This window comes from Lissotriton helveticus, chromosome 9 (assembly GCF_964261635.1).
Source record: "Lissotriton helveticus chromosome 9, aLisHel1.1, whole genome shotgun sequence".
Classification (NCBI taxonomy): Eukaryota; Metazoa; Chordata; class Amphibia; order Caudata; family Salamandridae; genus Lissotriton; species Lissotriton helveticus.
Genome location: NC_136070.1, coordinates 821,326,716 through 821,345,355, shown reverse-complemented (window position 1 = coordinate 821,345,355; position 18,640 = coordinate 821,326,716). Strand labels below are relative to the sequence as shown.

At 43.5% G+C, this 18,640-nt stretch overlaps 1 protein-coding gene across 2 annotated transcripts in view; it reads right to left on the bottom strand.

The window, feature by feature from the left end:
• Positions 1-18,640, bottom strand: part of LOC144781907 (protein jagged-2-like) — a 672,332-nt gene that overhangs the window by 111,929 nt on the left and 541,763 nt on the right. For both annotated transcript variants that reach the window (XM_078660988.1, XM_078660989.1), the window contains exons 6-8: positions 12,181-12,311; positions 10,897-11,016; positions 1,660-1,773 (exon numbers count right to left, since the gene is read on the bottom strand). In XM_078660988.1, coding sequence (XP_078517114.1) covers positions 1,660-1,773; positions 10,897-11,016; positions 12,181-12,311 — 365 coding nt within the window. The remainder of the gene's footprint in view (positions 1-1,659; positions 1,774-10,896; positions 11,017-12,180; positions 12,312-18,640) is intronic.

Genomic DNA, 18,640 nt, shown 5'->3' with positions numbered 1-18,640 from the left:
CTAGTGACGCCACTGACCTCACTGACAATGCACTTCTTGAGTCTTCCATCTTCTGTTTTTTGAAGATGACATTACCACTCAGAAAGGAATATGCAAGCTTAGTAGGTGACCCCAGACCTTTATCTTCCTTGTCCTTTGAGTGCAATGATATAAAGTATATGTTGTCTTTTAGGAAATCTGGGTTTCCCTGCATCTGTTACGGTCATGCAAATTATTTTTGAATTCTTGCAGTTCAAAGGTATTGTGTGTCCCTACTTAGGTGAAATAAATCAACCTCAATAACACATGTATCAAAAAAATACCTACTCTTACTCTACATTTCATAAGTCATTACTGGTGGGTTCCTGACCTCCCTATCTTCGAATTCTGGATAAAGGTGATTGGTTTGTTTTGGGAATAGAGGGTCGCAGAGGAGCATGATGTGTGAGAGTGTGTGAGTATATTATGTGAATGCATACATCTTGTTGTGGGTGAACTGCTGTGTGTCGCTTTTGGTATCTATGTTTTTTTTTTTTAAACCAATCTTTATTGCAGAGAGTTTTCATAAAATTTTGTTCAACCCCCCCCCCCCCCCCCCCCACCCCGATACAGGCAATTTTAAACGATACTAATAACCAAATCATCATACATTAAGTATACTAAACATAATAAAAAGGAACGCAGAACTACTGATATTTTCAGTAAAGTAATTAAAGTCATTACAGTTCTAGACATTCGATCTAATGAGCAAGTGGGTACCAAATTTCTAGTCCCTTCTTTTTCCTATTCATACCCTTCCGGCTATGTATTTGGATGTATGTGTGACGACTCTTAGGGTGTCAGACTGTGCCAAGAGCTTAGGTGCACACTAGCGTGCTAAGTTCATCTCTTTGGCCCAGGTGACTTACAATTTTTGAAATGGAATGCATCAAGAATAACTACCAGTTGTTGACTGAATCATCTAAGATTTTTTGTGGGGAACCTCTGAAAGTCTGTGTGTGCAGCAGGGGGTTGTGTCTAACCTTAAATTGGGCAAAGGTTATTCCCTTATAGACACAAGACACATACAGATCTTAGTTTATTACATTTTCAAGAGAGTGTGTATGTGTTTGTGTCTGTGTGTGTGTGTGTTGAGTAGCCGATAGGTCTCTGGGTAGATCATACACCAATATTTAGGTGTTAAGGTGGTATGGCTAATCCATCACTGGTAAGACCCAACCCATAAGCATTGAAACATGCACGTCCTCTCAAAGTGTATCAGAGACAATTACAACTTGTAGCAGCACACACAGACACATATGAAAGGTGTGCTGTGATAGAGAAGCCCATCAAATTGCATGCATATACATATGATGTATCTTTTATGTCTTATCCATCACCCAGCACGCTGAGACAATCGTATGTATCTCAGAGACAAAAAACGGCCGACCACAGGCTGTCGCACAACGTAGTAAATCGAGACGAAACACAATCACTCACTGGGCGAGTGGTAACGCACACATGCATACATGAACTCGCACACAAAACCATGGTACTAATCAATGACATGCATGCTAACTGTAACATATTTGATTTAGGAGTGCATGGTGCTGAACATGCCATTAGTCCTGATTTTGGTGTGATCTTAAAAGAAGAAGATCTCATAGCAAGGTTTGGAGTTTGAAGCTTAGCATCTCTTACCATTGTTGCACTGCCATCCAGTCCAGTCAGAAAGGCAGAGGCACTCAAACCCATCCTTCGTTTCCAAGCAGGTGCCGCCATTAAAACACGGGTTGGATTTGCACGAAAACTCAGCTGGAACAGAAATGAAAGTGAGAGCGTGAGACAGTTGGTTCATGGGCAGCAGGAGAAACAATCAGCAAAATTAGAGAACCAACGGCAGGGCATGAGACCACGCAGGAGAATCAGAGAGAGAAAAAATGAATGAGAATGGGGAGGAGAATCGGCAAAAGGCGACAGTAGATGGAAGCTAATAGTGAAACAAAAGAATGAAAACCCAAGACTCAGTAAAATAAATACAGGATAGAATATAAATAGGTATACATGTAGGTAAAGAATAGAGGAGAGGTGAGCCATAAGAAGAAAAAAGACAGGAGAAAAGACCATAACAAAAAGGGTAATTAATTGGAGAGTTCAGGAGAACATTGTGGGAAAAGAGGAGTGGAAGAGTCAGGGAGAGGAACGATAAGTAGGACAACAAGAGGGCACAATAGATGGGAGGAAGAAGGAATTGAAGGAGTAAAGAGGTCAAGGATACAAAGCAAGTAGATTTAATGAAAAGTGAAAATCATGAAAAGTAAGTGAGAGGAGAAAACAGGACAGAAGAGTCTCAAAAGGAAGGAGGCCAGGAGCAGGGCTTCTGTGTGAGGAGTGATAGAAAGAAACTTTGGTGCAAACAAAAAAAACATTGGCTTTTTGCTGTTGTGGTCTTGTGTTATTTATTAAATTAAGCTTTATTTTTCTAACCTGTCCTGGAATCTTTTTGTGTGGTGATTTCACTGATTTGCTGTTAGAAGTATTGCAAAAATACTTTACACATTGTCTCCAAGTTAAACCTGACTGCTCTGTGCCAAGCTACCAGAGGGTGAGCACAGGATAATTTAGGGTTTGATTGTGACTTACCCTGCCTAGGATTGTGTTTATTGATTGATCAGGTCTTATACCCCAGTCAACCAGTAACCCAATTTTCTCATGTCAATAATTCAGAGCTGCCCTATGTTTTCAGCTCCTATTCAGGTCTGCGAAGGTAAAGGATTCTAAATATTTGTCTTATGTTCCATTTACGCCCCCCTTGTTACAGCCAATATTGTTATCACTGGGTTGCTTGTCAAAAAATCGAATACAAAAATAGCAGCTAGCAGAAACTGGCTTGCACAAAACTGCCAAGATAAGCATACACAGCGGAGTATAGATTTATCATTCTAACTCCACGTCTACTTACATTGAAGGTAATATAAAGTTGATATCCGGTGATCAATACTGTTTCAGGTAGATACTTCATTGTGAAATACATTTGTGGCACACCTTTTAACTAAATGCTATTAACTAAATGCTATATAACTATGAAAGTCTGCTGTCTTATGAGTCTTCGGTATATCAAGACATTGGCTGCTTCGGCTGATATGCGGTTGCTACAGTACACCTGGTCCCTCTGTGGTCTATAGCACTGGGTGTTTGAAGGTATTCGGTACTTTTTCTCCTTAGAGTCATGCGTGCATGTATTGTTTACAGCAAACAAATTATGGATGGAATGCTGACCATGCAAACATTCTCCCCCAGTCAAAAGATCTGGGTTAAATCCATTCACTACGCCACCCCAGTTTGGACCCAGCCATATGCAAATCAGTCTTGACCCTGTGCCCCATGGGAACAGTACAGACGGAACTGCTAGGCCAGGTCCTCTCTGGACAGGAAACAAGCATCGGGGGACCGGTTTCAGGGTATGTCACCCTTCTTCAGCCAGGCTAGCTTGAATCCAGTGGCACAGTGAGCAAGGGACCCACGTCTGGGCATACCCATCCCACTTAGGGCGAAAAGTGTTACAGCAAACAAATGATGGACTGAATGCTGACAATGCAAACATTCTCCCCCAGTCAAAAGATCTGGGTTAAATCCATTCACTACGCCACCCCAATTTGGACCCAGCCATATGCAAATCAGTCTTGACCCTGTGCCCCAAGGGCACAGTCCAGACCGAACTGCTAGGGTCCTCCCTGGACCAGAAACAGGCATCCCAGCCTACTACCCACCCCAGTTTGGACCCAGCCGATGGATTTAACCCAGATCTTTTGACTGGGCGAGAATGTTTGCATTGTCAGCATTCCGTCCATCATTTGTTTGTTGTAACACACATGTATTGTTTATTCATCTCATCCACTCAGAAAAAAACGAGAAGACATAGACACGTTGCCACTTACGAGTGTTAGGCAGTGTCTGCATTCCTTGTGGTCTTACGCCGTGTTTTAAAGGGTCCTTGTACAGCAGACATGCGGCCGCCAGTGCTTAAGTCCCCCTTGAGCCACAGATACCCACACTATCTTAAGTGCACAGGGCACTTGGGATATCTGGGCACGTCCCTTATTTAAACTCCACCTCTCAGCCATGTGAGATTAGGCAGAAAGGCTGGGAGCCTTAATGTACTAGAGGTAACATCTTCCAAAATGGCTTATCTCTAAAGCCAGGAATGTGCCCCTCGACCAACTGCGTCTAACATACGGTTTCCAAAGCATGTTTATGGCAGACTGGGGATGCCTGAAACTAGTTTGTGTTCATCTTTGAATTGTTTTTAAAGCCACAGGTTCATCACCCTATATTTATACAATATTAATGGAGGGACTGCTGTCTATTTGCATTACCAGCATTTGGCATTATGATAAATATTCCCACAACAATGTATTACACCCTGTTTTCCCTGCATTACAGATGAGTTTTGTTTCTGTTCATGGGAAATCCACTATAGTACTACTGAGGTCTTTATAGGTATGTTGCCGTGAATTCTGGACCTTGTCTGGGCCTCCAGTGCAGAGCCACAGTATCCATAATAACCCTACAATCACACAGCGAGAAAACTACCAGATGGGAGAAATGTAAAACTGAGCTCGGGCCGACTTGGTTGGGTTTGTGAACGGTGTTTCTGATACAATGAGCTCCAAGTAGCTTCCTGCAAAGGTGCTGTGAATTGGAAGTCTGCAGTTAGCAAGGATCTAACAAGAGAAAAAATCCTTGTGGTGTACTAGAAAATATTCAAGCAGGGGTTTAGTGGCATCTTTCTCCACAAGGGAGTGCTTTTGGTTGATCAGACCATTTTCACCTTCATTAGTTACACTCATGAACAGCTTCTGAAGTGTTATTCTACTGATTTCGAGTTTGTGGCCCTACTTCTGTCCACGCCCGGACTGGCCGTTGCGGGCACCGGGCAATCCCCCGGTGCGCCGCAAGGGTGGGGGCCGGTTATGGGCCCAGGGGGCCGTTTTTGTTACAGGGTCGTTTTTGCAGCATAGCTGCAAAATCGGCCCTGCTTCTGACTCTGGTATTTGTTTGCAGTTTGTAGCTTTTCCTTCACTCCCAGTTTCGGAAGGAATGCATGGGACGGAAGAAATGTGGTCAGCCACGAAATATGTCCCTGAAAGGCACTGAAACTGCACGTATCTGCTTCTTATGTGCCTGGGAGTCACGGTCCCAGTTGGAGTGGATGCTGAGGCCCTTTCAAGCATAAAGCCAGATATTCATCTGCCAATGTGTGGTATTTTTATCACCTGTCCTAATAGTGACCAGTGTGAGGCTCAAAACACCCATAGCCTAATTTGCAATAGAATAGGTGAAGGAACCCAAAGTTTTTTACGACAAACACTGCTGAATTCCAGGGTTGCCGAACACAAAGGCTGCAAATTCTTGATTTCACCTCATACCTCATTTTTTCTCCACCCGAGATTTTCTGTACCTTTCTCTAACTCTTGCATGCTCTTTTTCACCCCACCTTTCTACCTGTGTCACTGTTTCCCATCTTTCCATTTCAAATTTGTTCTCCCTTTTCTGCCTATTTTCCTCTGAGGCAATGCCTAATACAGAACCATAAGTCCAGGTCCTAAAATATCAGCGTGGGTCCCACCACCGGCACAAATTAAGCATATTTTCTTCTGGTGCTGTGGGCCAAATCCTTCCAGAGATTTCCCCTTTGGGACTGACTCAGAAGTCCTCCGATCTTATATAAATGCTGCCGGCCACAGCTGACAACCATGGCTTCTGTATTTGCACGACTGTTGTCCTTTCAGTTAGAAAGGGGCCAAAGTCAATTTTCCTACCACGCTTGTCCAGTCTTAGGCGATGCTCATTTTTCCATACGTACACCTCAAAGACTAATTCAATCGCCTGTGTTCAGCAGAAGTCATGATCACTGAGTTCACAGGAAGATAAAACTGGAACTGCTGGGCATGGCTTTGTACCTTCTTTCTAGACAACTGTTTGACGTTTCAGACACCGACAGCGTGAGCAGACTTCCTGACATGCAGCAGGGCCTTTTCTAGACACCGAGTAGCTTTTGCTGAAAAGATGACACAGATTTAAGGGCCTCTAATATAAAGCACTTACAGCCAGATTCATAAAGCGTAATGCGCTCGCAAAAGGGCCAGATTCTGAGAATCTGGCCCTTTGCGAGTGCAATTTTTGCATTTGGGATTCATCATCCCAAATGCAAAAATCGCTAATAAAGAATTCGCTAATATGCGAGGATTAGCATTTAAGGAATCTCTATTAGAGATTCCTTAAATGCTATTCATGAAACATTTTAAAATTGCGAATTCGCAATTTAGGACCGCTATTTACCACGAAGTCAAACCTCGTGGTAAATAGCGAAAACTTAGAAAAATGCATTTTAATGCATTTTTCTAAGTTGCATGTTACACACACACATGTCCTTTGGACATGTGTGTGCACAACATCAGTGTATATTCACATTTCAGGGGTGCTACAGGGTGTCCTTTGGACACCCCTGCACCCTTGAAATCGTATCCTTATTTGCGATTAGCAAATTGCTAATCGCAAATAAGGAATAACTCCCCATTCATTCCTATGGGCCTGTAGGCCCATAGGAATGAATGGGGAGTTATTCCTTATTTGCGATTAGCAATTTGCTAATCGCAAATAAGGAATGTGTAGGAATCGCAATTTATTTAGTAATTCCTACATGAATCCCGTTTGCAAGTCCTTAATAGCGATTCCTTATGAATCGCTATTAAAGACTCGCAAAACGGCCCTTTCATGAATCTGGCAGTTACAGCTAGATTCATCAAGCTTAAATCCGCTTGCAAAGGGCCAGATTCTGAGAATCCGGCCCTTTGCGAGCGGTATTTTTGCATTTGTGATGCATCATCGCAAATGCAAAAATCGCTAATTAAGAATTCGCTTAATTGCGATTCTTTGCATTTAAGGAATCTCAAATTGAGATTCTTTAAACGCAATGCATGAAAGTGAAAAAAATAGCGAATTCGCTATTAGGGCACGCAAATTACCATGAAGTACAACTTCGTGGTAATTTGCAAAAACTTTGAAAAATGCACTAAAGTGCATTTTTCAAAGTTTCATGTTGCGCACACACATGCCCTAAGGGCATGTGTGTGCGCAACATATGTGCACACATCAATATCAGGGGTGCAACAGGGTGTCCTTTGGACACCCCTGCACCCTTGAAATCGCAATCTCAATTTGCGAATCGCTAATTGCGGTTAGCAAATTGAGATTGTCTTTCCATTCATTCCTATGGGCCTCTAGGCCCATAGGAATGAATGGAGAGATATTCCTTAATTGCGACTCGCAATTTGCGAGTCGCAATTGAGGATTTATTAGAAATCGCTATTTTTTTTGTGATTTCTTGATGCATAGCATTTTGCTATTCCTTAATAGCGAATCGGTATTTTTCGCTATTAAGGAATAGCAAAATGTGTTCTTGATGAATCTGGGGGGTTAGAGGCCTATTATGAGTCTGGCGGTCCGAGGACAACCAGACTCCTGGTGGCGCTGCGGTGGCGGTCTTTCAACTGCCCCATTACGACCCTAGTGGGCGCTCCGTCCTTGAGATCGCTGAACTCCGCCAGAGTACACTGTTCCCCTGGCGGTGGTGTGGCGGTCCAGAGGCACCCATATGCTTGGCGGGACCGCCGCTGTCCCGCCTAGCATATTACAACTTTCATCACCGCCACTGTTTTCATGTAGGTCTTTCCTCCATGAAAACAGTGGCGGTGAGGAGAGAAAGGGGGCCCTGCGACCCCGTGCGCCTCACGCCTTATGGAGGGACAGGGAGGGCACAAAATGTGCCCCCTGTGTGCATGCACAGAAGTTCCAGAACGTCATGGACTTTTCTGTCCATGCCGTGCTGGAACTTCCTTTGACTTTCCCATTGCGGTGCCTTTTTAATAGGCACTAGTGTCGGAATGCCTAAAGAAAAGCCTGCCAATTACTTAAAAAGGCATAATAGGGTGGGCGGTCTCAACACAGGTTTTGCAGTGGAGCGCCGGGGCAGTCCCACCGCAGCACCGTCAAACTCGTAATAGGGTCCTTAGTGTTCTCAATTGACGGCCACAATGCTCAATGTCTCAGCCAGCCACAGGACGTAACTAGAAAAGGCAACACGATCATGAAGCAAAGGAGGTCAGCTCCTTGTTGGTTTTCAAGCAGCTATCTAAGTGGAATTCCTGAAAGTTCTTTGAAGGTCCACTTTCAATGCAAAATGAATGTGGGATATATTAAGTAGAATGTGTTTTTTCTTCTCCTGAATACGTCCTTCCCATATGGTGAATTGGCACAGCCCGATTTCAGGGTTACAAACACTGAAACGAGCCATCCAAAGTAATTCTGAGGGTGAATCTTTTCAACCCTTCCTTCATGTCAGTGTTTCTACCAGCAGTTGACTGAGGTAGATGTCAAGAGAGCAAAATTGTCTCTTGACTCAGTACAAATGCACGAATACCAGTATTTCCATGGCACAGCTTCTAAATCAAACAATGCTGTTTGGCTTAGAATGGATTTGGGATGGCTTGGAAGGCCAGACATGTAGCAATTCAGGAAACAGATAAATATTCATAGGATTTCTTAAGGAAGTTTCTCTTTCTCAATAAAGATCTTCAATCTAAGGTTGTGAATGCATTACCTCTGACATAAACTATTTAAGACCCCACCCATATTATCTTCTTTGCCACCACCAGCCAGTGGTATGCTATTGTTCCCTTATTGCTTGGTCTTTGGAAATGTAACCCTATTGCGCGTCATCTTTACTCACCACACTAGTTGCTAGCAGAGAATGTTCAATTTACAGTTCCTTGCATAGCGCACAAAGTTGTGCATGCTGTAGAGCAGAAAAGTAAAAGCTTGCCTGCTGCTCTGCACTTCTGTATCTACTTTCGGATTTCCAGAAGAAAGTGTAACCGCCTTACCGTATTCTCCATTCCACTTCTGTGAGTGTGGAACCTTTTCCTGACCAACATTCTGTGTTGAGGATGCATTGATTTGTTTGACCTCTGAATCTATTGAATTGTTATGCGGGGAAACATCCTTTACAACGCAACTTTTACTACGCAGTGCCTTTACGACGCAACTTTTACAACACAAACCATTACAACGCATTGCGCTGGGGGGCGCTCTAGGATAGGGAATACGTTTAATTTACTATCCAACACCTTCCCTAGTGTCCACGGGGACTGGAGTTGGAATAGTAAATTAAACTATTCACTATCCAGCACCCCAAAGCGCTATGCGTTGTAAAGGTTTACGTTGTAAAAACCGCGTTGTAAAGGCATGCGATGGAAAAGCATGCGTTGTAATGTCATACATCCGTTATGCGAAGTTAGCTCCTAAAGATATTTTTTGTACCCAAGTAACGATTGGATTAACGTGCAGTTGAAATATATAACATACATACCATACTATATACATGCAAAACAGGAGGATAAACTTCTTTTCAGAAAAACAAATATTTAAATTGGTTCTGCATCAAGGTGGCTTCCGAGAAAATATGTTTTCCAAAAGTAGCAGGTAAAAAGCTTGAGGTTAATAAGAAAACGTGGATCATTGGACCTTAATGCTCCGTGTAGTGCAAACTGCACGATGATGGGGCTTTTCAGGGCGTCTTTGTCGTCGATGATCATAGCACAATTTCACACTACACGAGATTTCTTTGTGGTTTGCATGTGGGGTAAATGTGTCTATATATGTTTTTTGGTACTAAAGCTTTCTCTGTTTTATGCTTCTTCTGGAGCAAACACTTTTTGGAAAAAATATATTTTGTGTTGCTCACTAATAATTGTTTAATTTCTAGTGGATTTCCAGCCCAATTTAAATATCCATTAATTGTGTCTGATTTTTTTACTTTTATTCTTCCATTTTGACCTGCCGACAATGCCTGTAACAGGTAGTGATAACAACTGAGACACAAGAAGTGCCTTCTTTAGCTCTATTTCAAAATCAGAAGTGCAAGGAAAGACTGCAATTTCTTGTTTGTTTTAAGTAAAGGAATATGAGACTGTGTTCCAATGGGGTAGTTTCTCTCAATGAGTCTTGAGTTTGAAAGCTTCAAAAGCCTGAAGGCATTTTCATGCATTGAAGGTCATATATTACATGTATGTAAATCCTGCCTAATTTGTACTTCTTTCTGAAACAAACTCAAACATATGAAATCAGTCTTCTCCACGACATTAAGGTCCTCATTACAACTCGCCGTTTAATTCTGATGGCGCAAGTGCTGTCACATCACAGTTTCAATATTTTGTGGCAAGTTTAATGATCTGTGTTGTTTTATCCAGATAGTCCTCCTGCTATTTACAGGTAGTGTCTCCGACTGAAATACCATGAGGGAATCTGGACTGGAATTACCAATTTCCCAGTAATTCCTAATTTTCATAGAAGACCCTCATGATCAAACTCAAAACCTCTCTGGCAATTTCACCCCCAAACCTCCCCAAGATACCAGACTGTACCTTGGGTGTTGGGAACTTTGATGGGGAGGGGGATTGATGGGGGAACGAGGTACTCATAAGGAGGCCCTAAGGATTCTGAAGGAAATCTTAGGAAAAAAGAAATTGGTACCTGGCTGTGACTATGAGGCAGACCTGAATATTGGACTGTTTGGAAACATAAATTAATTACTGAAGTGCAAAAAAACTACCTTCTGCTTTCAGAGATCCTTTGAAGATACACGGATCTAAGAAATCACAGAGGGGCATTGAAATTTGGGTAAAAGCTACTAAGCCTTTTATTTGCATTAGCTCAACCTGCTGAAGTTCAAAATCTAAGGAAAGATCCCATGCAGGACATTCATCTATATCGTTTTTCCTCTCCAAGGTCCCCTCAAGTAAGTGCTGCATTCAGACATCCACGCTCCAGCCCCTCCAACCACTTGCCCCAAATGCTTTGCCCCAGACCTTTACTCACGTTTCTCACAGTTGCACCCCTGGAAGCCCTGCGGGCACATGCACTGGTATTCGTTAGGTTCTGTATTTATGCAGGTTCCTCCATTTTTACACGGCTGTCGGGAGCCACATACATTCAAATCTGAAAGGGAAAATAGTATGCAAATAAAGGGTCCGCCAAGTTAATACCCCAGCCTTTTGCTATATCAAGTTGTTACTCAAGCCGTCACTTCCATCTACACTCCCTGCCTTGCCACATCCTCAGCCACAAAGTCTTTCTAATTTCTTCATTCATCTAAACCAATCCTAACCCTAGTCCTTAGTCCAATGCTATTCCTAGCGTTGACCCTGTGAAGAGTAACCCTAAGCTTACTCAAGCCGTGTTCATAACCCTTAACCCAATCCGAACCCAGTCCCTAACCATTTCTATTATGTAATACCAACTCTGACTGTAATGTTCCTTCTAATCACTAACCTCACCCCCAACGCCACCACTAACCCAGACTAAATGCTCAACCTTTATCCTTACCTTTGCCCAACAACAACCCAATGCTGATCCAAGCTCTAACCTTTACTGTAGGCCTCGCTTTCCCTATTCCCTACACTAAAGTTGCTCTTTAGGCCACATCTGTTCTTGACCCTAACCCTTTAAGATATCTTTGAACTTAAAACCTGGCCCCCACAATGATGCTGACCTTATCCTTCACCTTAATCTGACACTTAATCAAATGTTATCATTGAGTCTAACCCTTTCATGTATTTCTAAACCTAACCCCAGCTTTACCTTTGGGCCTATCATTTATATTACTTCCCTCATTTTGATTAAATGAATCTATATGATTTTATTTTTCAATTAAATATTTTTTCAATTAAATGTTCTCAATGAAATGTTTTTCTATGAAATATACTGGTGTGAAAGGACAGGATACATTGGGAATGGTAGTGTAGGGGAGCTGTAGGGAATTTTGCAGCAATGTTGTGTATGTGCAAACTTTGGGGAATACGCTGGGAATACGCTGGTACCACAGCCTGTCAACGGGTTGTAGAGAGAACAGTGGCTGAGCACTGAATTTGGGGGAGCTGTAGGATATAGCTTGGGTGTGCTGGTTACTGACAGACTGTGGAGAAAAGTGAAGTAGCTCTGGCTGTGGGTAATCTGTTAATCAGGTGTTGCCATGTGATACAGAAATGAGGTAATAAAGGTCATGGTTTTGAGAGTGCTGTAGGGAGTGATGCAAAAACACACACTGTCGCGAGCTGGAGAAATAACTGTGATATGTACAGAGGGAAACATTGAACGCCTGACCTTTGTCGCAGAGGAGGCCACCCCAGTTGGTCTCACAGATGCACTTCCAGGGTTCAGAGCACGTGCCGTGGACACAGCCGGGGAACGGGATGCAGTCATCACAGTTTTGTCCTCTCCAGCCATGACGACACCTACACATTTAAAAAAATGTTAATGTCAACTCATCGATTGTCCAGACTGATAATAACCTTTTAAATTATATCACTGTCGCAGACAATCAAATGATACAAGAAGGTGGACAGATTATATGCAAAGGGAATTTCCAGTGATCTTGACACCAAATGAAGGGGCAGAAGAAAAGTGTCCCCTCTTACTCCAGGTTCCTCAGCCTTTCTTTGGCCACTTATGCATCCCCAATCAAAACAGATAAATAGATTCAAATCAAAGGAAAGCCATTAATAAGACTGCAGTAGTTGCAAGTGTGTTATCAAAATAAAAATCAGAATCTCAGTTTGAGTCTGTCTCAAAGCTGAAGTGCAGCTCGAAAGATAAGAGAAAGCCCCATTTGAAGGGTTTTCTCACTGATTCCTTCCTTCCTTCTGAAACCTGTTATCCTTTGGGTATTTTTCTGCACTGTCCAAAGAAGGGAAGCTATATTGCTTGCGAATTCTGGGACTGGAATCTCTTGCCCTCTGAGAATCGAGATCACGTTCTTTGTGTGAACAACTCTGAGCCTTTGCGATACTGAGGACCTTTTTTAAGAGTTTGGCAGAGATCCCATCCACCATACCAAGAGTGCAATTACCCACAAATGAATTTGTAATGAAGCAGATGAAACAACGACCACATTTTTGATGGAGTACCATGTCTGTCAAACTCTAAGACCCAAAGTGATCATATCACCATCACACAGCAAGGAGCTTGGACATAGATCCAGGGATTACTGGGGGATTCCAGACAGGTCCTCTCAGCCTTTCATCCTTCCGAGGTCAATAAAATGAGTACCATTGAGTTGGGTAACAATAAACATCTGTTATTAGTGCCAGGCTACCCTTTGTGGTGAATGTGAGCTTTACAAATAACATGTTATATTCATGTTATGCTATTACAACCGTACAACTAAAACCTCTAACTACAAGAACTTACCTTGGATGCCCCAAGCACAGGTCGTAATCTGGAACTGGATCTACTCCTTAGTGCCTGTGAAAAGGTTGGGGCCAGGTAATGCCATGTTATTGCTTCTTTTTAAGAAGAGACCTATTAAGGACAGTAGCCCTGCCGCCATTTATCTATTGCAATGGTGCCTGCTAATCCTAACTCTCAGAGACAGAGTCATGGCCTACCCTTTGGACTGCTTCTGCCAGAACATTTGAGCTCTAATGGTCTCCCCTCTTGTCTAGACCCAGATGGTGCTAAGGTGATACAATATTAGGTCTGCAAGAGGACGTGCATCTTGAAATCTTGAATGCCACCAAAGCTGCTCTTCTCTCTCATGCACAGAAAGTTTCTCAAGCACTTCTAATGTCATCTCTCCTTTCACAATCAGCTTATTTCCAATAATTACAACTAGAAAAATATATTCCCTGCTACTCAACAGCTGCCTCTGAAGCAAACCTTTTGCCGCCACTCAACAAAACAGGCTTCCAGGGTTTACTATCAACAAAAGCAGCCTGAACATAAAATATTTGTCAAACTCCACTATGAGAGTCTCGTCTCTATCATGCACGTTCCCTCTTGACCTCATCAATTACTCTTACGCTCTCTCACCCATGGCACATCTCTGTACCACAACAACAGTGACACCTCCTTCCACCTGACATTTACCTTTCAAACTCCACCATGAGCAGATTATATTTTCGCTCTCATAAAGTCTTACCATCTCAAAGACTACTATATTTTCTTTCATAACAATGAAATGGAAAGGCACGTTTCTGACCACTGTGAGCACCACCAGGCCCTAAATATGGAGGAATTGACCTTAGGAATGATGATAAAAACACATAATAGGTATCTCTAAGAGACACACTTCCCTCTCTCCTAAGGAACCTCTCTCACTTTCCACAAGAGCAGCTCTCTGCATAAGCAGTCCGCCCGTTGATTACCATTGACTTTGTGATTTGTAACTCACATTTTCTGGCTTTCTATCTGCTGGCTTCATTTGTTTTAGGTTGTCCAGCTCAAGATCTTCCGTTGCCCAAATCTTGTTTACTGTATTCTTCTACAAACTCGCTTTCTGTAAACAAGCCTTTAAATCTTGTTGTTATCTTATCATATTTGCTGTGCATTCAAACAAAGAGGTCAAATGTCAGTCTGTGTCTTCTATGGAGCTTGGTGTTTTTTTCTTTCTCTGACTTCAAAGTGAAAGGATTTTTGTGACAATCATACTGGCTTTGGAGAGGGCTTGAGGAAGGCTGTATTATGTTTTTTTTCTAGCTCCCAACACAATGTAAATGTCTGTAAATTAACTGTGCTGATGATCAAATTAATACACTAGGCGATGACATTAGCACACATTGTTTGTGTGCTGTATACTTTTTATCAGTAAAACTGTATGCAAGTGCAAATGTAATGGTGATTTCAATGAAAGGTGTGTGGTCTGTAAAGGCAGTATGGTACCATACAATGCATATTCCATGTTACCCTACTCCACTCCATTCCACTTTGCACCACTCCACTGCACTCTACTCTTCCCCACTCCACACCACGCCACTCCACTCTACATTGCATCACTGCACTATTCTCTGCACTACTCCACACCTCTTTACACTACAGCACTGTACTCTATGCCGATGTACTCTTCCCACACTACTCTACTATGCACCACTGCACTCTTTGTCACTGTACTCTACACCACTTAGTGCCACTCCCCTCTATGTCACCACATCTGCAAAACTACACTCCATGCCACTTCACTTAACACCAATACACTCTACTCTATACCACTCCACTGAATGCCAGTGCACTCATGCCAATCCCCTCTAGGCCACTCTAGTCTACTCTGCACTAATTCACTCTACTCTGAAACAATCTACTCTATGCCACTGCACTCGGCTCCACTCCACTCTACTTTGCACCACTATACGCCCCTGCACCCTATGCCAATGCACTATACACCATTTTGCTCAAAACCAATGCACTCTTTGCCAATCTACTCTGCAACAGTGCACTCTACACCACTGCACACTGCGTCATTGTACGCTACGCCACTCTAATCTGCATCACTGCACTTTACGCCAATGCATTCCACGCCATTCTACTATACACCACTGCACTCTACAACAGTATATTCTGCAACACCGCACTCTCTGCCACTCTACTTTGCATCACTCTACTTCATGCCACTCTACTTTATGCCACTGTACGCCACTGAACTCTATGCCACTGAACTCTACCCCAATGTACTCTAACCTAATGAACTCTACACCACTGAACTATGCATCACTTCACTCTATGCCACTGCATTCAACCCCAATCCACTCTAAGCCACTCTAATCTACTCTGCACCACCGCATTATACAGCATTCTACTCTATACCACTGCACTCTACGCCACTTCACTCTACTCTGAAACAACCTACTCTACGCTACTGCACTCTACTCTACACCATTGCACTCTACATCACTATACACTGTACCAGTGTATGGTATAACACTCTGCACCAATGTACTCCACACCATCCTGCTTTACACCACTGCACTCTACAACAGTCTACTCTGCAGCACTTAACTCTGTGCTACTCTACTCTGCGTCACACTATTCTGCACCATTCTATACCACTGCATTCTACTCTGCACCACACTACTCTGCACCATTTTATACCACTGCACTCTACTCTGCACCGCTCTATGCCAATGCACTAATCACCACTCTAATCTACTGTGCATCACAACCACTGCAGTCAGCTCCATTGCACTCAGCTCCACTCTACTTTGCACCACTCTATGCCACTGCACTCTATGCCAATGCACTCTACACCATTGTGCTCAAAACCAATGCACTCAACGGCAATCTACTCTTCACCACTGCGCTCTACGTCACTTCACTCTACTCCTCTCTACTCTGCTCTGCACTAATGAAGCCAGCATTGGGCCAATAGGCACTGACACCGTAGAGAGACTCAGTCCCTACACACTGATGTCCTGTCATCCTAACACATAGTTCTGCATAACCAGCAGAATCTATGCAACACTACTCTATGCACTGCACTCTACTCAACTCTACTATGCACCATTGCACTCTTTGCCACTGCACTCTACACCACTTCAGTCTAGGTCACTCCACTCTATGACACACCACTCTGCAACACTGCACTCCACGTCACTACTTAATACAACTCCACTTTACCCTGCACCACTCCACTCTACCCAACTACACTCTACTCTGAAACAATCTACCGTACATAACTGCCCTCTACACAACTACTCTATGCCACTGCACTCTGCCCTGCACCACTATACTCTACCCTGCACCACTCCACTCCAGTTCACTGTACTCTGAAACAATTTACTCTACGCAACTCCCCTCTACGCAATCGCACTCTATGTCACTCTACTCCACTCTGCCCCACTCCACTATATGCCACTGCACTCTATGCTGCGCCACTCAATGCAACTGCACTCTACACTACACCACTCTACACTAAACCACTGTACTCTATGCCAATTTATTCCACACCACTTTAATCAAAGCCTATGGAGCCTAAGCTACTATACCAATGCCAACTACTTTGCACCACTGCACTTTATGCCGCTATAATCTACAACATTCTACTCAATGTCAGTGCACTCCACGCCACTCTATTCTGTTCTGCCATCACTTCACTCTATGTCACTACTCTCTGCACCACTCTACGCCACTGCACTCTATGACACTGACCTCTGCATGACTACACTCTGCACCACTGCACTCTACACCACTGCACTACACACCACTCTACTGCACTCTACGCAACAGCACTCTATGCCTTCTCACCATTTTACTCTATGCCAATGCATTCTACACCACCCTACCCAGCATCACTCCACTCTATTCCACTCCATTCTACCCCTGCACCACTCCACTCTACCTGCCCCACTCCACTTTATACCACTTCACTCTACGTCACTCCACTCTGCAACACTGCTCTCTCCACCACTGAACTGTTTGCTACACTACAGTGCACAACTCTACGCCATTGTACTGTATCCCATCCACTCTAATCTACTCTGCACCACTGCACTTTACGACACTCTACTCTATACCACTGCACTGTACGCCACACTTCACTCTACTCTGAAGCAATCTGCTCTATGCCACTGAAGTTTACGCCACTCCTCTCTATGCCACTCTACATTATGCCACTCTATTCTACACCACTGCACTCTATGCAATGCTCTTTACACTACTTTACTCAAAACCAATACACTCTATGCCACTGCACTCCATGCCAATCTACTCTGCACCAGTGCACCATATGCCACTATACTCTACTCTACGCCACTGTACTCTACGTCGATCTACACCATTGCACTCTGTCATTTTACTCTGCACCACTCTATGCCACTGCACTCTACTCCAAGGCACTCTATGTCACTCCACTCTACACCACTGAGCTCTTTGCTACTCTACTCTGCACCACATTACTCTATGCCACTGCACTATACTCTGCACCACTCTACGCTACTCTACTGAACTCTATGCCAATGCACTTTACGCCACTCTAATCTACTATGCATCACTGCACTCTATGACAATGCATTCGATGCCACTTCACTCTACACCTCTCTACTCTATTTTGCACTACTCTATTCTATGCTAGTGAACTCTACCCCACTCTACTATGCACCACTGCACTTTACACCACTCCAGTCTAGGCCATTACACTTTGCACCACTCCTCTCTACGCGACTCCACTCTGCAAGACTGCACTCTATGCCACTACTCTATACCACTCCACTCTACCCTGCACCACTCCACGCTACTCTAAAACAAACTGCACTCTACGTCACTCTACTCCACTCTGCACCACTCCACTCTATGACACTGCAATCCACAATGTGCCACTCTACTCCTCACCACTCTACTCTATGTCACTGCGCTCTACCTTGCATCACTATACTTTACCCTGCACTCTACTCAGAAACAATCTACACTACACCCATTTATGCCACTATAATCTACAACACACTACTGTGTACCACTGCACTCTACCCCACTGCACGCTATGTCACTCTACACCATTGCACTCCACTCTATGACACTGCAATCCACAATGTGCCACTCTACTCCTCACCACTCTACTCTATGTCACTGCGCTCTACCTTGCATCACTATACTTTACCCTGCACTCTACTCAGAAACAATCTACACTACATCCATTTATGCCACTATACTCTACAACACACTACTGTGTACCACTGCACTCTACGTCACTTTACTCTATGCCACTCTGTTCTACTCTGCATCACTTTACTCTATGTCTCTTCTCTCTGCACCACTCTACTCTGCACCAATCTACGTCCCTGCGCTCTATGATCTTGCA